The sequence below is a fragment of the Eschrichtius robustus genome, chromosome X, assembly GCF_028021215.1.
Source record: "Eschrichtius robustus isolate mEscRob2 chromosome X, mEscRob2.pri, whole genome shotgun sequence".
NCBI lineage: Eukaryota > Metazoa > Chordata > Mammalia > Artiodactyla > Eschrichtiidae > Eschrichtius > Eschrichtius robustus.
The window spans coordinates 104,098,527-104,120,695 of record NC_090845.1 but is presented as its reverse complement, the minus strand read 5'-3'; the positions used below and the strand labels follow the sequence as shown (position 1 = coordinate 104,120,695).

The 22,169-nt window shown below is 37.0% G+C and overlaps 1 protein-coding gene across 3 annotated transcripts in view; it reads left to right on the top strand.

Annotated features, from left to right (window-relative positions):
* KLHL13 (kelch like family member 13) overlaps positions 1 to 22,169 on the top strand; it is a 180,914-nt gene that overhangs the window by 139,925 nt on the left and 18,820 nt on the right. For 2 of the 3 annotated variants that reach the window (XM_068533286.1, XM_068533285.1), the window contains exons 3-5: positions 2,322 to 2,463; positions 17,866 to 17,998; positions 18,553 to 18,749. In XM_068533286.1, coding sequence (XP_068389387.1) covers positions 2,322 to 2,463; positions 17,866 to 17,998; positions 18,553 to 18,749 — 472 coding nt within the window. Of the gene's footprint in view, positions 1 to 2,321; positions 2,464 to 2,812; positions 2,836 to 17,865; positions 17,999 to 18,552; positions 18,750 to 22,169 lie in introns of those variants that run through there. The other variant, XM_068533287.1, reaches the window with a different exon arrangement.

Below are 22,169 nucleotides of genomic sequence, written 5' to 3'. Positions count from 1 at the left end.
TACTGAGGCAGAAATAATAGGGAGTGTTCTGAATGTTAAAAAGTCAAAAGATGTTGATAAGAAGTCATGAAGAAGATGATTTTAGTGGAGACTTCTTTAGCTTTTGAAGTAATTAGTTAGAAAGCCAGACATATTATCTTGCCAAGAAAAGGCTGCATTTTTATATTCTGCCTTTCGATTTTAAGAGCAAGAGACAAATGACATGGAAACAAGTTGTGATCTATAGTTTATTTAAAAAAAAAAAAAAAACAAACAATTTCCAGGATGTGTCATAGGGGCAGTGCGGTTTCAGCTTTACTCCTGTCCCATTTACATCTGTGGTTCTGTAAAATGATAATTGACGGTCATTTAAAGCACCGCATGATAAAGAAATGTCTCTGGAATGATCCACAGAAATGAGATTCTGTATTCATTCAGAAGACATATATTAAACCTCTCATGTGCCAGGTTCTGTGCAGGGAATACAGAAACTAATGAAACATTCTGCTTGAATGTCCCATTAAAATAATTCTGGATGAAGGGAAATTTTCTGGTTAGGGATACCAGTCACCATCAATCTATTTCCCACTTTCCCATTTGATTCTGTAATTAAATGTCTGTCTGCGAAAGCTGGTTAAAAGTGTCTGCAAATGTATGTATGCTATATATCATGTATATAATTTCTTTTCAAAAGCTATTTCTGAAGCTAGTGGAAAACTATATTCATTTTCTTTTATGCTTGTTAAAATCTTATTTAAATTATTCTCTTCTTTATTAAATATCCATGAGAGTTGAATAAAACATGGTTATATATTATTAATTCGTTTTTTGGTTATACTATGGCTCTAATATCGTTAAGAAGAATTGACGTCACCCTTAAGGCCAGGATTTTTGCTAATTATTGCAGGATTTAAAGCCATTTGGTTGGTGTTGAAATTCAAAAAGCAGGATCTTTGTTAAAAGTATGGTATGGTCGTAAAACTTTTTTTCCTATTAAAACTGATCAACTTAGATTATAGGTATGGTAGGGGAAAAGGTGAAATCTTTATGGTGTTGGATAGAGCCAAGTTAGAGAAACCAATCATTCAACCTTCGGGAAGTTAGAAATAAATAGGAAAAAGGCAGAGCTCTAGCACTTGGAAATCCATTCTTTCTTCCTCCCTTCTTAATGTCCATTTTAGCAGTCTGCCCATCATGAATGCACAAACCCGTTCAGAACCATGGGGCTCCCTGCTCTCAGGTGATTCAGAAACAGTCTTGGCACTGTATACTTAAGGAAACACAAGTCTGCCTAGTCTAAGGAATAATGAAAGGTTGTACCACGATGGTCAATTTTTAGTGTAACCTGAGGCCTTTAACTATTATTTCGCCACTTTCTCCGTGAAACTAACTACAAGTTGACTACAGGTTCTCTAATGCTTTTTATGGTCCCTGAAAAATTGCTAATGTGATATATACATGGGCATAGCTTACGTTTATTATTTTTATTATTTGTTTGTTTGGGAAGATGAAAAGGCCACTACACTGTAGCTGTTTAGCTAAATAATCCCAAGTGATTATTTAGTGAGAGATACTGCTAGAAAAAGGAATTATTTCATGTGTAAATTTTTTTGTTCAGTTGGGGTTGATTAGAGCTATAGTAACACAAGAGGAAGTAATGTATTAGGATACCACAGTTAATCTTTGACTTTTACTTACGGGGTCTTTGGAGTTTGGAAACAGACTAAACTTAGATTCAAATCCTGGTCCAGTCCCTTTAATAACTTTGTGACCTTAGGTAAGTAATTTTTAACCCTTCTGTAGCTCACTTTCCCTACCCTTAATAAAAAGGAGATACTAGTAATACCTGTTGCAATGGATTGTTTTGAGGATTATATGAGATCATGTGTGTAAATTTCTTGGCAAATACCTGATATATAGTGACTGTTCAATAAATGATAAATATTATTTTTATCTTTCTAAAAGTAGGTATTCCAAAGTAATTTTAACTGTGAATAACACAATTTGATGGTATTGCTACCTAAACAACCCAATACCAAAACAATTACTCTGGCACTAGAAAAGCGAACCCTTTGTAATTATAGTTTTGAGCCAGCTTTTAGTTGACTTCTCAGTTCCCATTTATCTCTTCTGACCTTGGAAAGCTTTTTACAAATATGTATCTATTTCTTCTATGATGTAGAATGGTATGAGCCTAAAATACAGTGAAACAACATTCAGTATATTCCATAGTCAGATGATTGGCACATAATCAGAGAGTGACTGTTTCTCTAAATCATCCAGTTGTGAATTATATGACAAGTTTTCATTTGTTTTTCTTTCTGATTTAAAAACCTTTTCAGATCTCTAGTGGAAGAGGAAGACCAACACATGAAATTGTCCCTTGGAAGCAGCGAAATGGGCCTCTCCTCCCATTTGCAGTCTTCCAAGGCAGGAACCACACGCATCTTTACCAGCAATACCCACAGTTCTGTGGTGTTACAGGTAATCTCACTGTTGCATTATTCATAGCTTTAAAAACCACCCAGGGTTTTTGTGGTGTGGGATGTCACTAGTGGGAGAGGTTGTGCCTGTGTGTGGACAGGGGGTTTGTGGGAACTCTGTGTACTTTCTGCTCAGTTTTGCTGTGAACCTAAAACTGCTCTTAAAAAATAAAGTTTATTAATAAAAAAAACAAAGAGCAAACAAATAGAGGAGAAACCTTGAGGGGGGAAGAACTGCATACCTTCCTGATGTTAAAAAAAATTCTGAGTTCATTCTTTGTTTCATTTGTGTAAGGGAGGTCTTGCTCTCATGCCACATTCTTACAGAATGTTGTGTCTGGCAACGTTGACTTTTCATTACGTCTCAGCCAAGGTAAATATCACAAAGTCCCCATATTAAATTTTCTAGTTCCTCCCTCACAACCTATTTTCCCATCACCTTTATCATAGTTCTCAAGATCGTATTTATTTGGTGTCTCAACTCACATTGGCAATTGTAGGCATGGGAGTAGGGGTGAGGGCCGCTGGACGCAAACACACTGATACATGCAAGAAGTAATAACTGACATCAAAGGAGAGGACAGAAAAACAATAGAAAGGCAAAAGAACACCAAAACCCTGCAATGTGGAGCTGTTTAACATAGGGATAAGCAGTCCAAGTACTTCTGACTATTGTGGACACTCCCTGACCTCGGTGGGTGTTGCTGAGTTAGAGAGCAATAGTATAATGCTTGATGTCCATAAATTCCTTTTAGATATAGTCAAATTATATCAGTCTTCTCAGCTTAGTAAGTTAAGGAAAATAAATCCTTCTAAATATATTTTTTAAAGAAATTTCCCCAGATGAATTTGGTACGAACGCATATCCTTGGTCAAGAACCATGATAGTTCAGCAGTATATAGTATATAGTATAGTATATAGCATAATGAGAGAAAGAGGCTTGCACTTGCTGTGTGGCCTAGCTGTGTCATGTAATTTCTCTGGGATTCATTTTCCTTATCTCCAAACTATGACTCTCGAGTGGGAGATTTCTAAATTTTCTTCTAGTTCCCATCTGTGATTCATTGAAATCTCATTTTTCCAATGTTTCAATTCTAATGGGATCTGGGTTTTATGGTTCATCATATCATCAACAGAAATGAGAGGGTCAGGAAGGAGAAGCTTCCCATCTCCTGGTATCTTAGTTTATGTAAATGGTTTAATTGTTGGTTTTACAAGATTACGGGAAGAAGAGAATAAGGGGTCAAACAGTTAGGAAAAGCATGAAAGGAAGAGGTTTTTTGTTATATTAAGGTACTTTCTCTAAAGAAACATAGAAACTCACTTACCCCTCCACTATACTTCTGCCCTATCCATGACCATAGTCATGTGTTAAAGCCAATTTTTGTGGTCCTGCTAATTTTTAAAGTTTACCTTACACCAACTAATGAAAGCCACTGCAGTGCAGTCAAAGAGATTTAGAACAGTGGTCCTCAACTTTTATTGCATATCAGAATCACAAGGAGAAGGGCTTGTTAAACAGGGAGCAGTGGGCCCCATCTCGGAGTTTCTGATTCAAAAACTCTGCGGGTCGGGCCCAGAAATGTGCATTTCTAACAAGTTCCCAGGTGATGCTGTAGGTCCAGGGAACATACTTTTTGGAACCACTGTTCTAGAGGCAGGGTCCTTTTTCCACCAAGAGAGATGGCCTCTCCCTTTCTGCCTATGTATCATATGGAGATTACAAGTTATTGTTATAATGGGGACACACTGGAAATAGCTTAAATGTCCATCAATAGGGAAATGGTTACTTAAATTATGTTGCATCAGAACTGTGTAATACTGTGCAGTCACTAAAAAGAGTGAGCTAGATCTGTGTGTACTGAATGGAAAGGAAATATTAAATGAAAAAATAATAGGACAGCTGTGGCATAGCTACACAATGGAATATTATTCAGCTATATAAGGGAATGAAGTTCTGATACAAGCTACAACATGGATTGACCTGGAAAACATTATGCTAAGTGAAAGAAACTAGTCACGAAGACCACATTTTATATGATTCCATTCATACGAAATTTGCAGAATAGGGAAATGTACAGAGACAGAGAACATAGACTAGTGATTCCTCAGAATTGGAGAAAATCAGAGGATATAAGGATGATAGCTAAAGGATGCGGGGTTTCTTTTTGAGGTGATGAAAATATCCTAAAATTGATTGTGGAGATGGTTGTACATATACTGAATTGTACAGTTTAAATGGGTGGATTGACATGTACTCACTGCTACGTTTAAAATGGATAACCAACAAGGACCCACTGTATAGCACAGGGAACTCTGCTCAATATTCTGTAACAGCCTAATTGGAAAAAGAATTTAAAAAAGAATAGATACATGTATATGTATAACTGAATCACTTTGTTGTACACCTGAAACTTACACAACACTGTTAATCAACTATACCCCAATATAAAATAATAAGTTAAAAAAAAAATGGGTGTATTGTATGGTATGTTAGTTTTATCTTAATAAAGCTGCTTAAAAAAAAGTAACAGGGCAATATATATTGTATAATCCTGTCTATTTGTAGAAATAATATACAATATGTATACATATACATGCATGTAAATGCATAGCAAAAGGTCTGGAAACATTAGGGAGGCTGGTGAATGATGTCTTACACTTTTTGCTCTGGGTAATCCTGCACTGTTTAATTTTTTTTACTATGGAAATATTTTTGTGTCTAACCTGTGTAATTTAAAAAATATAATGGTGACCAAACAGTTGTAGCTGGGTCTTAGAACCCTTAGCTCCGTCACGTTTTAGCTTGGCCTTTGTTGGTCTAGGCTGGTGGTAGGAATGGAGATGTGAAAGTAACCCGAGAGTTCATTCTTTCTTCAACTGATTTTTTAGGTTATAATATTTTCTGTGGTGGTGTAGAGGTACCACTCCATATTGCTATTGAAAAACATTGTATGCTCTCTTTAAAAGTCTATTAAAAATTATGTTCTCACTAACTGAGATTTTTTAAGTCCAAGCACCAACAGAGACTGGGTTTTTTTGGTATCTAGTCTTAGGTGTATGGTTGTCGAGGGAACAAGCTAGAGAAGTGTTTAATGTGTAAATGTTATCATTGTTTTAAAATTAGCAATCACACAAGCTCCAGCTTCAAAAGGCATTGAAAGTAGCTGTCAGGGGAACAGAGCCATGGGGAGAAACTATTTAAAGAAGTCTCACTTTGAAGGATACCCTAGTGCACAACTACAGTGGGAAGGACATGAGTTTAGGCTAAAAGTGGAATCCTAGTTTTACCACTTACCAGCTAGTTATGTGACTTTGGGAAAGTCTTTATCCCCTACGGGCCAGTTTCCTTATCGGTAATGTGCATAGTGGATGTGAGGATTAAATGTGACAATTTATGGGAAAGTAAGGTGCATAATAAATATCCACTTATTTTCCTTCCATTTGAGCCAAACAGGGAAGGTGTCAGAGGAAATGTTGATCGGAAGTGATGGGTGTGCCAAAGAAGGTGTCCATCTGGTTGGCTTGATCTGCTCCAGCAGACGGTCTCCACTGAATAGGCTTCAGGAAACTAGGCTGTCAAAGAAAGTGCCTGGAAATAATTTTGATACCTGATAGGCTTGAATTCCTTGAATTCTGAACAAATTCCAGGAGAATTCATGATGGAGTTAGCAGTGCAAAATACTTTTTACTCAAGTAAGGAAGATTAACCAGGGTTTGCTTAAGTAGTAATTGGTGAAATCAAGAATTATTTCACTTCCCTCACTCCTTTACTACTGCTACAACTGTGGTTACTTCTCATGGAAAACGTCCATCCTTTGGCTTCACCCTGTTATCCCAGGTTGTTAACATCTTTTAAACCCCATCCTATGGTGATTCATCAAATCATACCCTTCTTAGCATCTTCATTTTTTTAAAGTAACAACTTTAATTTTCATCTATATTATCACCTTGTATGTATCCATTAGTAGTCATTCCCCATCTACCCCCAACCCCTTTCCTAACCCTAGACGATCATTAGTCTACTATCATCTATCTCTATAGTTTTACCTATTCTATATATTTCATGTAAATGGAATTATACAATATATGGTCTTTTGTGACTGGTTTCTTTTACTTAGGATGGTGTTTTCAAGGTTCCTCCACACTATAGTATGCATCAGTACTTCTTACCTTTTCATGACTAAATAATATTCCGTTGTATGGATATACCACTTTTATAAAAATCCATTCATCCATTCATGGACATTTGGGTTGTTTCCACTTTTTGGCTATTGTGAATAATCATGCTGTGAACATTCGTGTGTGAGTGTCTGTATGGACATGTTTTCATCTATCTTTTGTATATAACCTAGGAGTGGAATTGCTGGGTGATATATTATTCTGTTTAATCTTTTGAACAACTGCCAGGGTGTTTTCCCAAGTGACTGTATTTTTACATTCCCATCCGTAAAGTATGAGGATTCCAATTTTTCTATATTCTTGCCAACATGTGTTATCTATCTTTTTGATTATTGCCATACTAGAAGGTGTGAAGTGGTATCTCACGGTTTTGATTTGTATTTCCCTGAGTGCTAATGATATTGAGCATCTTTTCATTTTTGCTTATGGCCATTTGTATATCATCTTTGGAGAACTGTCTCTTCAGGTCAGTTCTCCATTTTTTTAGTTGAGTTATTTATCTTTTTATTATTCAGTGGTAAGAGTTCTTTATGTATTCTAGACACAAATCCCCTAGCAGATACATGATTTGCAAGTATTTTCTCCCAGCACCTTCAGTTTTGTGGCCCCTTATTGGCCTTCCATAACTACTCTGCCAATCTTCAATCCTTTATCCATTCAACCATATGATCTTTGCTACTGCTCTACCTTAGTAGAGTTAATGGGACAGATAGTCAAGGCAAATTTCTGGAAGACTTCTGATTTTTCATTATTCTCTAAAATATGTTATTCTTTTACACTTAAGTGCCTTTGTACTCATCCCTTCTCCCTGGAATGCCCTTACTTAAATTTCCTGGTCTGGTAAACCCCTATTTATTCATAATGATCCATCTTAAATGGTAAGCGGTAAAACTGGAATTCCAGTTTCGGCCTAAACTCACATTCTTCCCACTACAGTTATGCAGTGGGTAATTCTGCAGAGTGAGACGTCTGAAAACAGTTTCTCCCATGGATCTGTTCTTCTGACAGCTAATTTCAATGCCTTTTAAAGCTGGAATTTGTGTAACCTAGGCAGAGTTAACAGCTTCTGCTTTACCCCCCTCTTAGCCCATCAATATCACCTATCAGTGAGATCCGCAAGATCTAGAGTCTAATTTGTTGTTTCTGTCTGCGTGTGATCTAGTGCTGGGGCACATGGTGAATGATTAATAAATGTCAATAGATTATAATTATTGTTATTTATTAATATTATTATTAGCATTGAAAGGGATAATACATATAAAGAGCCTAGCCCAGTACCTGGCACAGAGGAAGTACTCAATGCTTTTTACTGCTCTTATTGATATTGTTTATGGTATAAATGAATTTGGATAGCACTTATAAGTCACTTTCACATATGCTTGCCTCATTAATATGTGAAACAATTTTGTGAGGTAGAAAAGGCAAGAATTATTGTCCCCATTTTATAGATTGGGAAACTGAAGCTCAGGGAAGTTAGAAGGTTTGCCCAAATTTACTTGCCCACTAAGGGACAAAAACCAGGACTTGAACACAGGTTTTCTAAATGTAAATTTGTATTTCTTCTAATCTTGCTCTAAAATCTCTTCTCTTTTTAATGTCTTTAAATATTAAGTTTTCACTGAATATAAGTATAAAAAGATATATTAAAGGCTAAAAGATAATTTGGCACGAATGATACAGTAAAGATTTTATTCTTAATAGAAATAACAGAATTACACAGAGTGTCTTCATGCCTGCCTGCCCTTCTTCCCTTCCCCTGTCAAAATGGGGGTGAATGGGGGGACCATAGAGAAAAAATGTTAACTGCCATTTGGAAGCATCCCTGTTAGGACAAGGAGGCCATAAGTAGAGTACCGTGTTCCAGCCTGTCAAGCTTGAAAATGCCTCCCGGCTCCAGATGTCTAGACGCCTAATGGATATTTTCTCATGTTAAGATTGGTGCCTATCAGATTGCTCTTCCATACTGTCCTCCATTTTACCTATTTATTTTCTCTGTCCAACTTTAGTTGTAAAGTCAATGACAGATTTGGTTGTATTGTCTCAAGTTATTATCTATGTAATAGACTGCTAAAGAAATGGCTTTTCTCAAGAGCCTATACAAATTAACTTGCATTGCTTTCCAGTGGGCTAGCCTCATGAAATACTTATCCTAAGGTAAACGTTTGGGTTGCTGATCGTGTCATGTTGATGAACTGTACCTTATTTAAAAGTTTTATGATCATAAGATAAACAAGTTTTAAAATATATTACTAACATAAGAAAGGCATAGCGATTTTAGAATAAGTTATATTTTATAAAAGAAGAGCTTGAATAATCCAGATTGTTGAAGTTTTTATTAAAATGATACTTTTTATTTCTTTATTTTAGTTTCCTGAATGTCACCTAGAATATAGAGGAATGAATATATAATTTTTCTTGGGGATAGTTCTTCAGGGTTACTTGGGGATACTTGGGGATACTTTCTTGGGGATACTTGGGGATACTTTCTTGGGGGCACTTCCATTTGAGTGTGTATCTTTAGTATATAAGTTGGAAGAGAGTCTACCACCTTTCCTTTTAGGCCACTTTAGTGTATTATTACCCTGCTCTTTCAAATGAGTTTTTTTGTTGTTTTGATATTTAGCATGTTTTAAGTGATAGAGAGGACCAGTGCATACCAACCGAGAGTTAAATATGCTCAAATACATACTTTCAATTTCTGATTGTTGCTAGTATATAAAACTATTGTTTGTTACTGATTATTCATCTTGTACCTTGCAACCTTGAAAGACTGACTTATTAGTTCTAGAAACTTTTTTGTAGATTCTCTAGGATTTTCTACATAGACAACCATTTTGCCTATAAATAAAGATAGTTTTATTTCTTCCTTTCCAGTCTGATGCCTCTTATTTCTTTTTCTTGCCTTATTGCACTGGGTAGAAACTCCAGAAAAATGTTGAATAGAAGTGATCAGAGTGTACATTCTTGCTTTGTCCTAATACTAGGGGGAATGCATTCATTCTTTCACCATTAAGTGTGATGTTAGGTTAGGTATAGATTTGAGGAAGTTTCTTTCTGTTCCTAGTTTGCTGAGAGTTGTTTTTTTTTTTTTTCAAATCAGAAATTGATGTTGGATTTTGTCAAATGCTTTTTTGCACCTATTGAGATGATCTTATCATTTTTCTTTTTTAGTCTATTAATAATGTGAATTAAATTAATTGATTTTTGAATGCTAAAGCAACCATGCATTATAGGAACAAACCCCACTTGCTCATGATGTATTATCCTTTTTATATATTATTAAATTTGATTTGCTAAAACAGTAGGAATTTTTGCATCTATGGTCATGAGGGTCTTTGGTCTTAGTTTTCTTTGATTATCTTTGTCTGGTTTTGGTAGGATAATAATGGCCTTGTAGAATGAATTGGGACATGTTTCCGCCTTTTAAGTTTCTGGATCTGTTTTTGTAGAATTGGTGTTATTTCTTCCTTAAATGTAAGGTAGAATTAACCAGTGAAAATTCAGTTTTATAGTATATAGATGGCTACTCAGTTTATCTATTTCTTCTAGAATAATTATTAGCAGCTTGTGTCTTTCAAAGAATTTGTCCATTTCAACTGAGTTGTCAAATTTATGGGCATACAGTTGTTCATATTTTCTTGTTATCCTTTTAATATTTGTAGAGTCTCTACTGATATCACCTCTCTCAATGCTGTTATTGATAATTTGTATTTTCTCCATTTTTTTCCCCCTAATCAGCCTGGCTGGAGTTTTATCAGATGTATGAATCTTCTCAAAGAACCAGCTTTTTGGTTGCTTTTTAAACATTTCTCTATTTTTCTGTTTTATATTTCATTCATCTCCACTTTGATCTTTATTATTTCCATTCTCCTGCTTAATTTGGAATTAATTTGCTCTGCTCTTTCTAGTTTCTTGAGGAAGCTGAGATCTTTCATCAGACTGATAATAGTCTTTGCTCTGAAATCTATTTTGTCTCATATTATAGTCATGCCAGGTTTCTGTTAATTCGTGTTAGCTTGGCATATCTTTTGCCATCTTTTTACTTTTTATTTTTAACTAACATACAGTAAAACTGATTTTTTTTAATTGATCTATACGTATGTGAGTTTTCATAGATATACTGTTTCATGTAATCATCACCACAATTAAGATGCAGGACTGTTCTATTATCCTAACATGCTCTCTTGTTACACTTGGTAGTCACACTTATCCCTACCTCTAAGCCCTGGATACTACTGATCTGTTTTCTGTCACTGTGTTTTTGTCTTTTGAGAATATTATATAAATGACATCATACAGTCTGTGAGCTCTTGAGAGTGGCTTCTTTTACTTTGTGTAATATCTTCGAGATCCATTTACTTTGTTGTGTGTATCAATAGTCTATTCCTTTTTATTGTTAAGCAGTATTCCATGGTGTGGTACTTTGTGGGGTCTCTTTTTCCTGACCCTCCGTCTCCACCATCTCCCCAGTACTTTCCAGTTCTGTAGGGCTCTCCTTATGGTCCTCTGGCCTGAAAGCTGGGGCTTCATCTGATCAAAAAAGATTCCTCTCAGAATTTTAGGAATTTGCTGTCACCACTGTTACCACTGTCACTGTTGCCACCAGTGCCTTGGAATTGCCCGGGGATTGGGGCTCAGAGGAAAACAGAGGGAAAAAAAGTAAAATGGATCTTTCTCCACTCCCTGTGAGCTTTCAGAATCCCTTTTCTTGCTCTTCCAGCCAGAAGTAGAGCTTTCTTAGTCTGCTCCCAGATGACTGCCTCCAGGTTATATGATGCCTTAAGTCCAGGCTCGGGTACACTGGGGGGAAAAGTAGGGAGTAGGGTGGGGACTCACCATGAGTTTGGTGGTACTTTCCATTCTGATTTCTTCCCCAGTTCTTCTGTTTTCATTAACGTATTTTCTATTTATTTTTAAGCTTTGTGAGGTGGAACCTCACACTTATTCTAGAGCAAACTTTTTCCCAGTACTGAGACAAATCCTTTTGAGTTCTTTACCCAAAGCCCTAGCATTATGAGGTTACCAGTCTTGTGGTTTGAATAGGATCTGTTTCCAGCATTTGGTGAACCTTGAAGAGTGTTCCCTGTGCTCCTTTTAGGTGGTTCTTTGCCCCAGACAAATGCACTCATCAGTACTCATCTATGTACTTGAGGGGGGATTGTTTTTAGATCTCCATAGCCCTCTCTCTGTGCAGAGCTCCCCTCTTGTATTCTGCCCTACAAACCTAGCTGCCCTAAGACACTCAACCCTGGGAAAATGCTGGGCTTCGCCTGGGTTCCCACTCCCTGTACCTCTGGAAACTCCAGGCCATAAACAATCATGGGGCTCCGCTAAGTTGTTCCTCCTCTTTCACAGATCCTCTCCTTCATCCAGCCTGAAACTATTATTTTTTATATATTTTGCCTGATTTTGAGTTGTTTCAAGAAGTAAGGTAAAAAAAATAAAAAAATAAAAAAAGAGAAGTAAGGTAAATCCACTCCCTGTTACTTCATCTTTGCTGGAAACAGAAATCTATGGGCTATACATTGACCCTTGTACAACGCGGGGGTTAGGAGTGCCAGCCCTCCATGCAGTCGGCCCTACGTATCTGCAGTTCCGCATCTGCAGACTCAGCCAATCACAGATCATGTAGTACTGTAGTATCAATATTTACTATTGAAAGAAATTCACATGTAAGTGGATCTGTGCAGTTCAAACCCATGTTGTTCAAGGGTCAGCTGTAATTAAATGCTAAGTTTAATTACAGACTCCAGATGCCTAAGTCTTTTAAAGATTTGGTTAGAGATAGCTTTACATAGGAGGTCAAATTTGAACTCGGCTTTGAGGGATATGCTATGTGAAAAATAGAATAAAATAGCATAATTTAGCACAATAAATTGGCATAAATAAAGGTACTGGAAAAGGAGTAAGCCTGGGTTTTTACCAATGAGGTAGTCTGGAGAACAACCTGATAAGATGGGTCAGCATACTTAGGGAAATAATGAAAAATAAGGTTGAACAGTTGAGTTGGGGCCAGATTAGAGAAGTCTTTAAAGCCTTATGTAATGATATAATGCAGTGATAGAAAACCATTAGCAGTTTTTAAACTCCAAGCAGTGTTATATAATGAGAATAGAGTTTAATTAATATCTGTTCCTTTTCTGTCCTCTGAGTGAAATGAACAGTGTCTCATAAAAACATGACTGTGGTATTGCTTTGATCAAGTACATTACATTTACTTAAAGATTGGAGTAAACCTATTCCTCTACCTTCTCTTCTTTTAGTTCCTTAATCTTTGTTCATAAAACAATTTTAACGTTAATAATTTTTATTGCTCTTCTTAGGATGCATTTCCTTTTTATTCCACTTCCTTTTCAAAATTACACTGATCAAAACTAGATAGAATCTGCTAGTAAGTTATTGCCAATGCAGAATTTAGTGGAAAGATTTGCTTATCAGATTACTTTTTAATACCTGAGAGTGTCAGTCTACCTTTTTTTCCACAGTAGCATTATATTTATTTTGAAAGCTGTTGACATCCAACCAACTTTTGGTATACATTATTTGTAGCTCATCAGGTTTCTATATTATAGTTGTGTAATGTCAGTGCATACCCTCCTCTGTTTTATCGTGACCATTTAAAAATTTATCAAACTCATTTAAAATGTTTCAGTCCTTCAGAGTATGACATATGTACCTCCCTCTATTTAATAGTATTTGAAGTTTTGATATATTAGGTAAATTTACTACAGAGAAGAGAAGAACCTTTTTTTTAAGAACCTTTTTTTTTAATGCTTATTTTTTCCCTAAAAGGATGTGAAGAAGAAATAAAAAAAGAAGATATGGGGATGTTAATAGAAGAGGGAAAGGGAAATAATAGAGTAAAGAAATTGAGAACAGACAACAATCCCCTCATAAATAGAACCCAAGGCTCAGAAAAAATAGAAAAATAGAGAACTAAGATAAGGATTGAGCTAGAAAGAAGTTGAGTTTAAAGCAGTAGAAACAGTTTAAAGACACTCCAAAAAGACTAATGGGAAACTTTGAGCAATTTTGCATAAAACACAGCTGTATCTGTGTATCGTGGATTAGCATGCAGAAATAGACAAAAATGTTTATAGAATTCTGGCACGAGGAATCAGTACAAATTTGGTGGAAGAAAATGATTTTATAATAAAAGGACACATTTTAAGTGTGCAAGGTATCTTCAAGAATCTTCCTAGAGTTAAATAGGGGGAAAGATTATAACAGTGAAAGCAAAAGGTAGACGTACAGAGGGCAGATGAGAATTGTGGAAGAGAATGACCCCCCTTTTTCTTATTTTTATTTTTTAATTTTTTATTATTTTTATATTTTCTTGGACGCGCTGCGCAGCATGTGGGATCTTAGTTCCCCGACCAGGAATCAAACCCGCGCCCCTTGCATTGGAGGTGCAGTCTTAACCACCAGTGAAGTTCCCCCCACCCCACTTCTTTTCATGTGTACATTCTTCACAAGATTCGAGTATAAAAGTTGTTTAGAAAAACGACTGTGTACTTCTGTACGACAAAGTATGTTGTAAAGGAACTTTGGTTTTTTTCTCTTTAGACACAGCTGGGATAGTACAGATAACAACATGCAAACAAGATATTTAGGTCTGTATGAAAACAGTCTGAATTGACAGATCTTATTTGGTTAAGGACGGCAATAATCAGGGATAAAATTAGCAAATATGGAATTGGATAGTGGGATTATTTGTGCATTTGAAAATAAAGGTTATGAAATGTATAGAAAGGGAAACTACTTTACATGCGGTGAAAACAAATGCAAAACCTCTCAAAAGCAGACAACTTGCCAAAGGTAGATAAATTAAGCTTAGGATAGAAAATACTCAGAATGTGATAAAAGTGGTCTAGGAGCCTCAGCTTCCTTTCTGTGGGGACGCCAGATTATACTGAGAATGGTTAGAGGATTTTTTTTTTTTTTTAATAGTGCAAACGGAAGCAAAATGATCAAATCTGTGAAGAGGGTAAAAGCTCCTGGTGTCTTAGCTGAACTGTCGAGATTTTAAAGATTGAATACAAACCTCAACAAGCAGTTTTAATGGAATATGGACCAAATGAGAAATGACACAGGTAATGATGCAGGAAACATTAGCCATGCCTTTTTTCAAAGGGGAAAAGAAGGAATAATAAATAGTAGGAAAGAAGCCTACTGACATTCCTCAATTCTCAGTGTAAAATATTTGTAGGAATATTTTAAAGGCAGGAGGGCCAGCAAATGAGCCGAGAAGGTTTTTGGGTTTTTTTTTAGTGGAAGAAAATAACTGATTAGATACAATCATTGCTTTTGACTGAAGAAGCCATGATTGCCTTTCAAAGATATTATCTACATATACCTTAGAGAGGAAGATTCAAAAGTTATTTGCTGAATAAAAATAAAGTAAGGCGGCATACTGTACCTAGTTTCATCTGATGGGTATCTTGACATCTCTCTTTTTTGCCAGTACCCAAGGTATGATAAATTTCCCAAGATAAACTATATGCTTTAACTTGCCAGTAGCTATTACAACTTTAAAAGTATATATTGTTTAAACCGACAATTCCACTTCTAGGAATATCTCCCACAGATCTACTCACACAAGTAAGTACATGTACAAGGAAGATCATTGCAGCATTGCTTGTAATAGCAAAAGTTGAGAGACCAAAAGTGAGGAATGGATGAATAATTATGGTAGGCCCCATACCCCATGAAATTCTGTGCATTCACTAAAAAGAATGAAGTGGATTTGTGTGTACTGAGACAGAGGGCTGTCCGTGTTACGCGCTCAGGTGAATTTTAAAAATGCGGAACAGGGGACTTCCCTGGCGGTCCAGTGGTTGAGACTCCACGCTTCCACTGCAGGGGCGCAGGTTCTATCCCTGGTTGGGGAACTAGGATCCCGCATGCTGTGCGGCCCGGAGGACCCCCCCCCCCAAAAAAAAGATGCATAACAGTAAGTGTAGTATCCTACTTTAAAAACTCCTATACGCATATGTGTAGAAAGTGGCCTGGAAGTATATATACTAAACTGTTAACAGTAGTTACTCTTAGTAAGTAGAAGAGGTGGACTTTAGTTTTCAATTTTTATCCTTCTGTACTTTTACAACAAACATATATCTAAATTTTTTAAACCTGAAATTTATCTGAAGGAGAAAAAAGCCAAGCCCTTGGGAGCCAACCTTTTCCCCCCAAACCCTGGTTCAATTCCTCTTCTCTCATCTTAGCCTGCACGGTTTACCACAAATAAGCACTCTAGGCACAATTTATTTTATTATTGAGAGTAGGTTCACAAATAAAGTTCCTGGTTTCTAGTTAGCTTGTTACAGAATTCAAGTTCTACATGTTGTTGTTGTTTTTAATACCAAGTGGTGGCTTCTGGGTAAAGTCTGGTTTGTTTGGTCAAACATTAACTGAACATTTGTTAAGTGCCAACTATGTGCCAAGCACTGGGGAATTCAAGCATCCTAGTCCCTCAGCTCTTCTCCCTGATGGCTCCCTCCTCCCCAGTGGCTTGGCCATCCCATCCCCCGCCCCAGTGGTCGCATTCAGGACTTCCCAGTTCTCCTATGCTCACCTACGTTTGAAAGGCAATCCCCTTAAACTTACTGCAATTTAGGCTCCATATGTGAATTTTCCAAAAGCCACTTCCTACCTTCTCCATGAAAATAGTTCCCTAAAATGCACATCTCTTTTTACCTCTACTTTTCTAAATAACAGGAACAGGAGATGATTTAGCAATGGAAAAAGGAAAATATTGAGGGGGCGCGGGGGTGGGGAAATGTTTGTGTTTACAAAGGAAAAGGGGCATTTGTGAAAGAGTTGATATTTGTGAACGAAAACATATGTCAATCACTGTTGGAGAGAGGAAAATGTGATACATAATCCTGTTCTAAAGTATATGTATAATGTATAAATATTTTTGGAATAAAAATATTTATATCTCTCTCCAGAGAGAAAGTGGCTGGATCACATTATCTCTTTGAAGTTCTAGTTCTGTAGATTCAAGCATTTTCTTTAAAAAGCAATTTAAAAATTATGACGAGAAGATGTTTAGACTAAGATTTATATTATACATATGTGCAGGGTCACTATTTCTGAAACTGCATTCTTCAGTATGTCGTGCCTTTTGCTTCTTAAATCCATGAAACATGACTTTAAATAAAAGTTTTATTTGGGGTCATTAAAATAAGAAGGGGATAGAATAATCCTTGCTATTAGTTCTTGTTGTATTACATTATTATATTACATTATATTATTAGAAAGTAATTTGTAGGACTTCCCTGGTGGTGCAGTGGTTAAGAATCCTCCTGCTAATGCAGGGGACACGGGTTCAAGCCCTGGTCCGGGGAGATCCCACGTGCCGCAGAGCAACTAAGCCCGTGTGCCACAACTACTGAGCCCGCGTGCCACAACTACTGAAGGCCATGCGCCTAGAACCAGTGCTCTGCAACAGAGAGAAGCCACTGCAATGAGAAGCCCGCGCACCGCATGGAGGAGTAGCCCCTGCTCGCCGCAGCTAGAGAAAGCCCGTGCGCAGCAATGAAGACCCAATGCAGCCATAAATAAATAAACAAACAAACAAAGAAATTAAACTAATAAGAACCTGCTGTATATATTAAAATAAATAAATAAATAAAAGTAATTTGTATGAGTATCTTCATGATTTTTTATAACAGTACATTTCCATTTTTGAAACTACAGACTCCATCTTGCAAAAATCTTTTTTTATTCTCCATTTTTTTATTGTGATAAAATATGCATGTCATAAAATTTACCGTCTTAACCATTTTTAAGTGTACCGTTCAGCAGTATTAAATACATTCATAATGTGCATACATCACCACCATCCATCTCCAGAACTCTTTCCTTCTTCACAAACTGGAACTAATTCTGCACATGGGAAAATCAAGTGTACATGGTAATTTTTTTTCCAAAATACTGTGGAAGCCAATGGTTATATAAATAAGTGAATGTATATACTCTTTCCTTATTTGTTCTTAATCCAAATTAATCTTATCTTTTTTCTACAGTGAGTTAAATATATATTGCCACATATCAAGTAAGCTGTTCCGTTTTTTTCTTCTTCTGAGTCATTATTCTACTGGCTTTATGTTCCAAATATATTCCCCACACGTTAATACGTCAGGAGAATTCTAGCACACAGAGATCTGTATTCCCATTTTACCTTGCCGAGCGGCTCATCTCATGTTCTTGTTGTAGGGGTTTGACCAGCTCCGACTTGAAGGGTTGCTCTGTGACGTGACCCTGATGCCAGGGGACACAGATGACGCCTTCCCTGTGCACAGAGTCATGATGGCCTCTGCTAGTGATTACTTCAAGGCTATGTTCACAGGTAGCTTGCCTTTCTAAACTCTGCTTCCACGTTAAAACAGTATGAAAAATATGTGTTTAAATCCTTGTATTGGTAAAGGAAGATTCAGTTCTTTTGGTCAGTGTCTTTACAAGATGAAAGAGTTTCAAAAGGAATAGACACCCAGTATGTACAGTTGTGGGTGGCCCTTTTTTAACCTGGAAAACGGATGTACCTTTCTTATTCTTCTGTCCACCTTTATCTCATAGCTTTGCTTTCCCAGACACATATCTGAATGGGCCATCAGAGACTAATACAATCCCCACTAATAGAATCTCTAATCCATCAAAAGATCTGAAGTGACAGGAGAACGTTTTGGAAGCACTTGCATCGTATATACCACCTCCATTAGTATAGAGATATTCCTTTTTGAAATACTCTCTTTTAACTGTAAAATATGCAGAAACCTGACTCTGATACAAATGCTACACAGAATAAAATTTCCCTGATTTTATCATATCTAGTTAGCAGCAGAAGTGAGTTTGACCTTAATTAAATTATCCACGGTCATTTAATGGAGTGTCTTTTTATTTAAGGTGGAATGAAAGAACAAGATTTAATGTGCATTAAGCTGCATGGCGTGAGCAAAGTCGGTTTAAGGAAAATTATTGATTTCATTTACACTGCAAAGCTTTCTCTTAATATGGACAACCTTCAAGACACACTGGAAGCTGCCAGTTTTCTACAGATTCTGCCGGTTTTGGACTTCTGCAAAGTATTTCTCATATCTGGGGTAAGACATTTTCAAATCAAATCTTTTCCTGCGGTGGACTCCGTCGTAGCCTGTTTAGAGTAGACTCATGAATCTGTTGTATAGATGTGAAACTCTGGCCATTAGAGAGAGGTGTCATGTCGTATATGGTCTAGAAGCAGGTCAATGGGAAAATAGTACAGGTGCATTTTTACAAAATAGAATCATTTAAGAAAAGCCTTCTGTGTAATCAAATGACATTAGACAGTAATAGTGTTTGATAACGATATATTCCTTAACCTGTTTGATAACGTTACATATTATAATTTGGTTTTATTCACCTTAATGATTTTATACAAACAGGTTTCTTAAATGGAATTCTGTGGGAAAGTAATCTGAGGTTCTAGAAGTCTTTTAAGATAGACTCAGTCATTTTTTTCTTCCTTTAAATATGGGAGTTGGATCTTGAGAAGAACTAACATCTATGTGTAAATCTGTAAGGATATGAGTCTTGATTCTATAGAGACACATCACCTACTGAGTCATTTTCAGCCTTTCTTGATAGATAAGAGAGGGTACATACAACCACCAATCAGTGAACTACTTACAGTCACCCGGTTCCTGAGGACAGTGCCTCATTTTAGTTGAGACCCTTAAATTAATAACACTTGATGCTTACACTTATCAACTCTTGACATTGCTTTACACTGATCTTAGCAATACGTGGTTGTCCTGAGCCAAACTAGGTACAGTGCCATAATTTCCTTGCAACTAATCACTAACCATAGACACTGTTGACCTATTGTACTTATCACTTAAGATATTCGTTGTGATCAGTTCCTTAGTTTGAAAGAAAAGAACCAAACTGGGTAAAGCGTGATTTGTGAAGTTATAAAAACATACACGTCAAAATAACAGTATTAAAAAATAATTTTGTTCTAGATAACTCTATTTAAAGCAAGTTTATCTCAAGATGATATCATAGTAATTTTGCAATATTGACAAATTTCCTGTAATTAGAATGTTGGTTCCTTAACCTCCTTGAAGCATTTATTATAACTGTATGTTTTTGCCCTTTTGAAAATTTCTTCATTTTTATAAACACTCAATATTGTCTTAAAGGTTATGTTTTTCATTCCTAGTGTCTCTGCAGATATCCTAAAGCCCATTTCTAAAGGAGAAGAGACATGTCCCTGACAAAGCTTACTTGTGCTATAGTTTACGCTAACACTCTTCGTTTTAGAACTTTCTTGCCTATGAGCTTTGAGGAAACACCTCTTTTCTTAGTACCATACTATTTACTTGTCTTTCATCCTGTTTGCTTAGGATATGTCTATGTGATTTTACGTTGGAAATCTTCCCTCTCAGAATCCATGCTAATTTTTGAGAAAAGTTGGTGGATTATTAGTTTAAGGATTATATAAAATCCAACTTTTCCTTTATCCTTCTTTCATGCATTCCATATCTTAGTTAAATATTCAGGCTTACTCTGTTACCCCTTTCCTTCTCAGCAGTCAAATGAATCAGGAAAAACAGTAGCCCTGGGTGCCTTTCCTATGTATAAGAACTGAAAGTTTCAAGATAATATAAATATTTTTCAAAGGTAGATTTGTTTTTAGTTCTCCCACAAGCTAAGTTATTTTAGATAATTTTAAAATATAACAGTCTCATGATTGTGTGCTTAACCCAAATGTTTTGAGGAAATAGGTTTATGTTTTTAATGATATAGTAGGATTATAGTTCATGTAACCAAAACACTACTTGGGTTTGAGCTTCTAGAAAGAAAAATTAGCTTCGAACACAGTTCTTTTGTATCCGTACTTAACCATTTATGTGGATGAAGAGGAGCAGTGGTACATAAAATGTGACTCAGCAAATCATCCACAAAGCATTTATATGTTAATCTTGAATGATAACTTTCAATATGATAATAATTGACAGATACACACTACTATACATAAAATAGATAACTAATAAGGACCTGCTGTATAGCACAGGGAACGCTACTCAGTACTCTGTAATGACCTACATGGGAGAAGAATCTAAAAAAGAGTGGGTATATGTGTAACTGATTCACTTTGCTGTATACCTGAAACTAACACAACACTGTAAATCAACTATACTCCAATAAGACTTTTTTTTAAATAAAACTTAAGGGCTTTCCTGGTGGCGCAGTGGTTAAGAATCCACCTGCCAATGCAGGGGACACGGGTTCGAGCCCTGGCCCGGGAAGATCCCACATGCTGCGGAGCAATTAAGCCGGTGCGCCACAACTACTGAGCCTGCGCTGTAGAGCTCACGTGCCACAGCTACTGAGCCCGCGTGCCACATCTACTGAAACCCACGCGCCTAGAGCCCATGCTCCGCAACAAGAGAAGCCACTGCAATGAGAAGCCCGCGCACGGCAACGATGCGTAGCCCCCGCTCGCCGCAACCAGAGAAAGCCCGCGCACGGCAACAAAGACCCAACACAGCCAAAAATTTAAAAAAATTAAAAATAAATTTTAAAAATAAATAAATAAAATTAAAAAAATAAAATGAACAACTCTATATTGCTTAAAAAAAAAAAACAACAACAACCAATAATAAAGCCCCGATCTTGAACCCACCCTTTTGCACCAGGAGCTCCGGTGGGAAGGGCCGGGGCTCGGCCTCGGCACACGGCAGCCTGCGAGCAAGTGAAGCTAAACTAACACCAAGGAAAAAAAAAAGATCAAACGGCACCACAGTGCTATGTGCACGGGCGTCGAGAGAGGAGAAACTGCGCACTGTGACATGTCCTGGGGACGTTGCTAGACGTTTCCCGCAGCCGGAATCCCCGGTGCCCCGAGCACCGAGCGCCCGCGCAGGGCAGGCCGGAGGCTGAGCGTTTGCAGAAGTGAGGTACCAGAACCCAGCCCTAAAGAGGAGGAGATTACACAATGGCATAAATACCAAGAGCCAGAGCATGAATGCAGAGCCTCTCGTTAATTTCCCACAGCAGAGCTGAGACCAGACTGAAACATGCGGTCAGTTTTAAAGTCCTGAGGAAATTACAGCTCTGAGTGAAACTTACAATGACCTTTTCGATGTGGTCACTCTGCTCCGGGAACCTCCAGGCACAAGACGTTGGGTACTTGAGGTCTCCAGCATGACTGCCTTCTTGCCTTTGTACATGTGCCTCTTTGCTTAGAACACAGCTTCTTCCATGAGGAAGAAGCCATTGTTTCTACACCAAACAAGAATGTCCTCAATGACATAGAGATGCCCCAGAGTCCAAGCCTGAGAGAGATTCTCAAAGAAGCGAATGTGACTTACCCCAGTTTACAGTCAGCCTACAAGGCCTCACTTCCTGGCCAGGATATTCTAATTCCAAAGATGGCTCACAGTAGGAATTTCATCTCTCCTCAAGGGATACCCAGTATGACCACAGCGGTGGGATCTTATTTTGTGGATTCAATAGGACAGTTTTCTCATTATTAC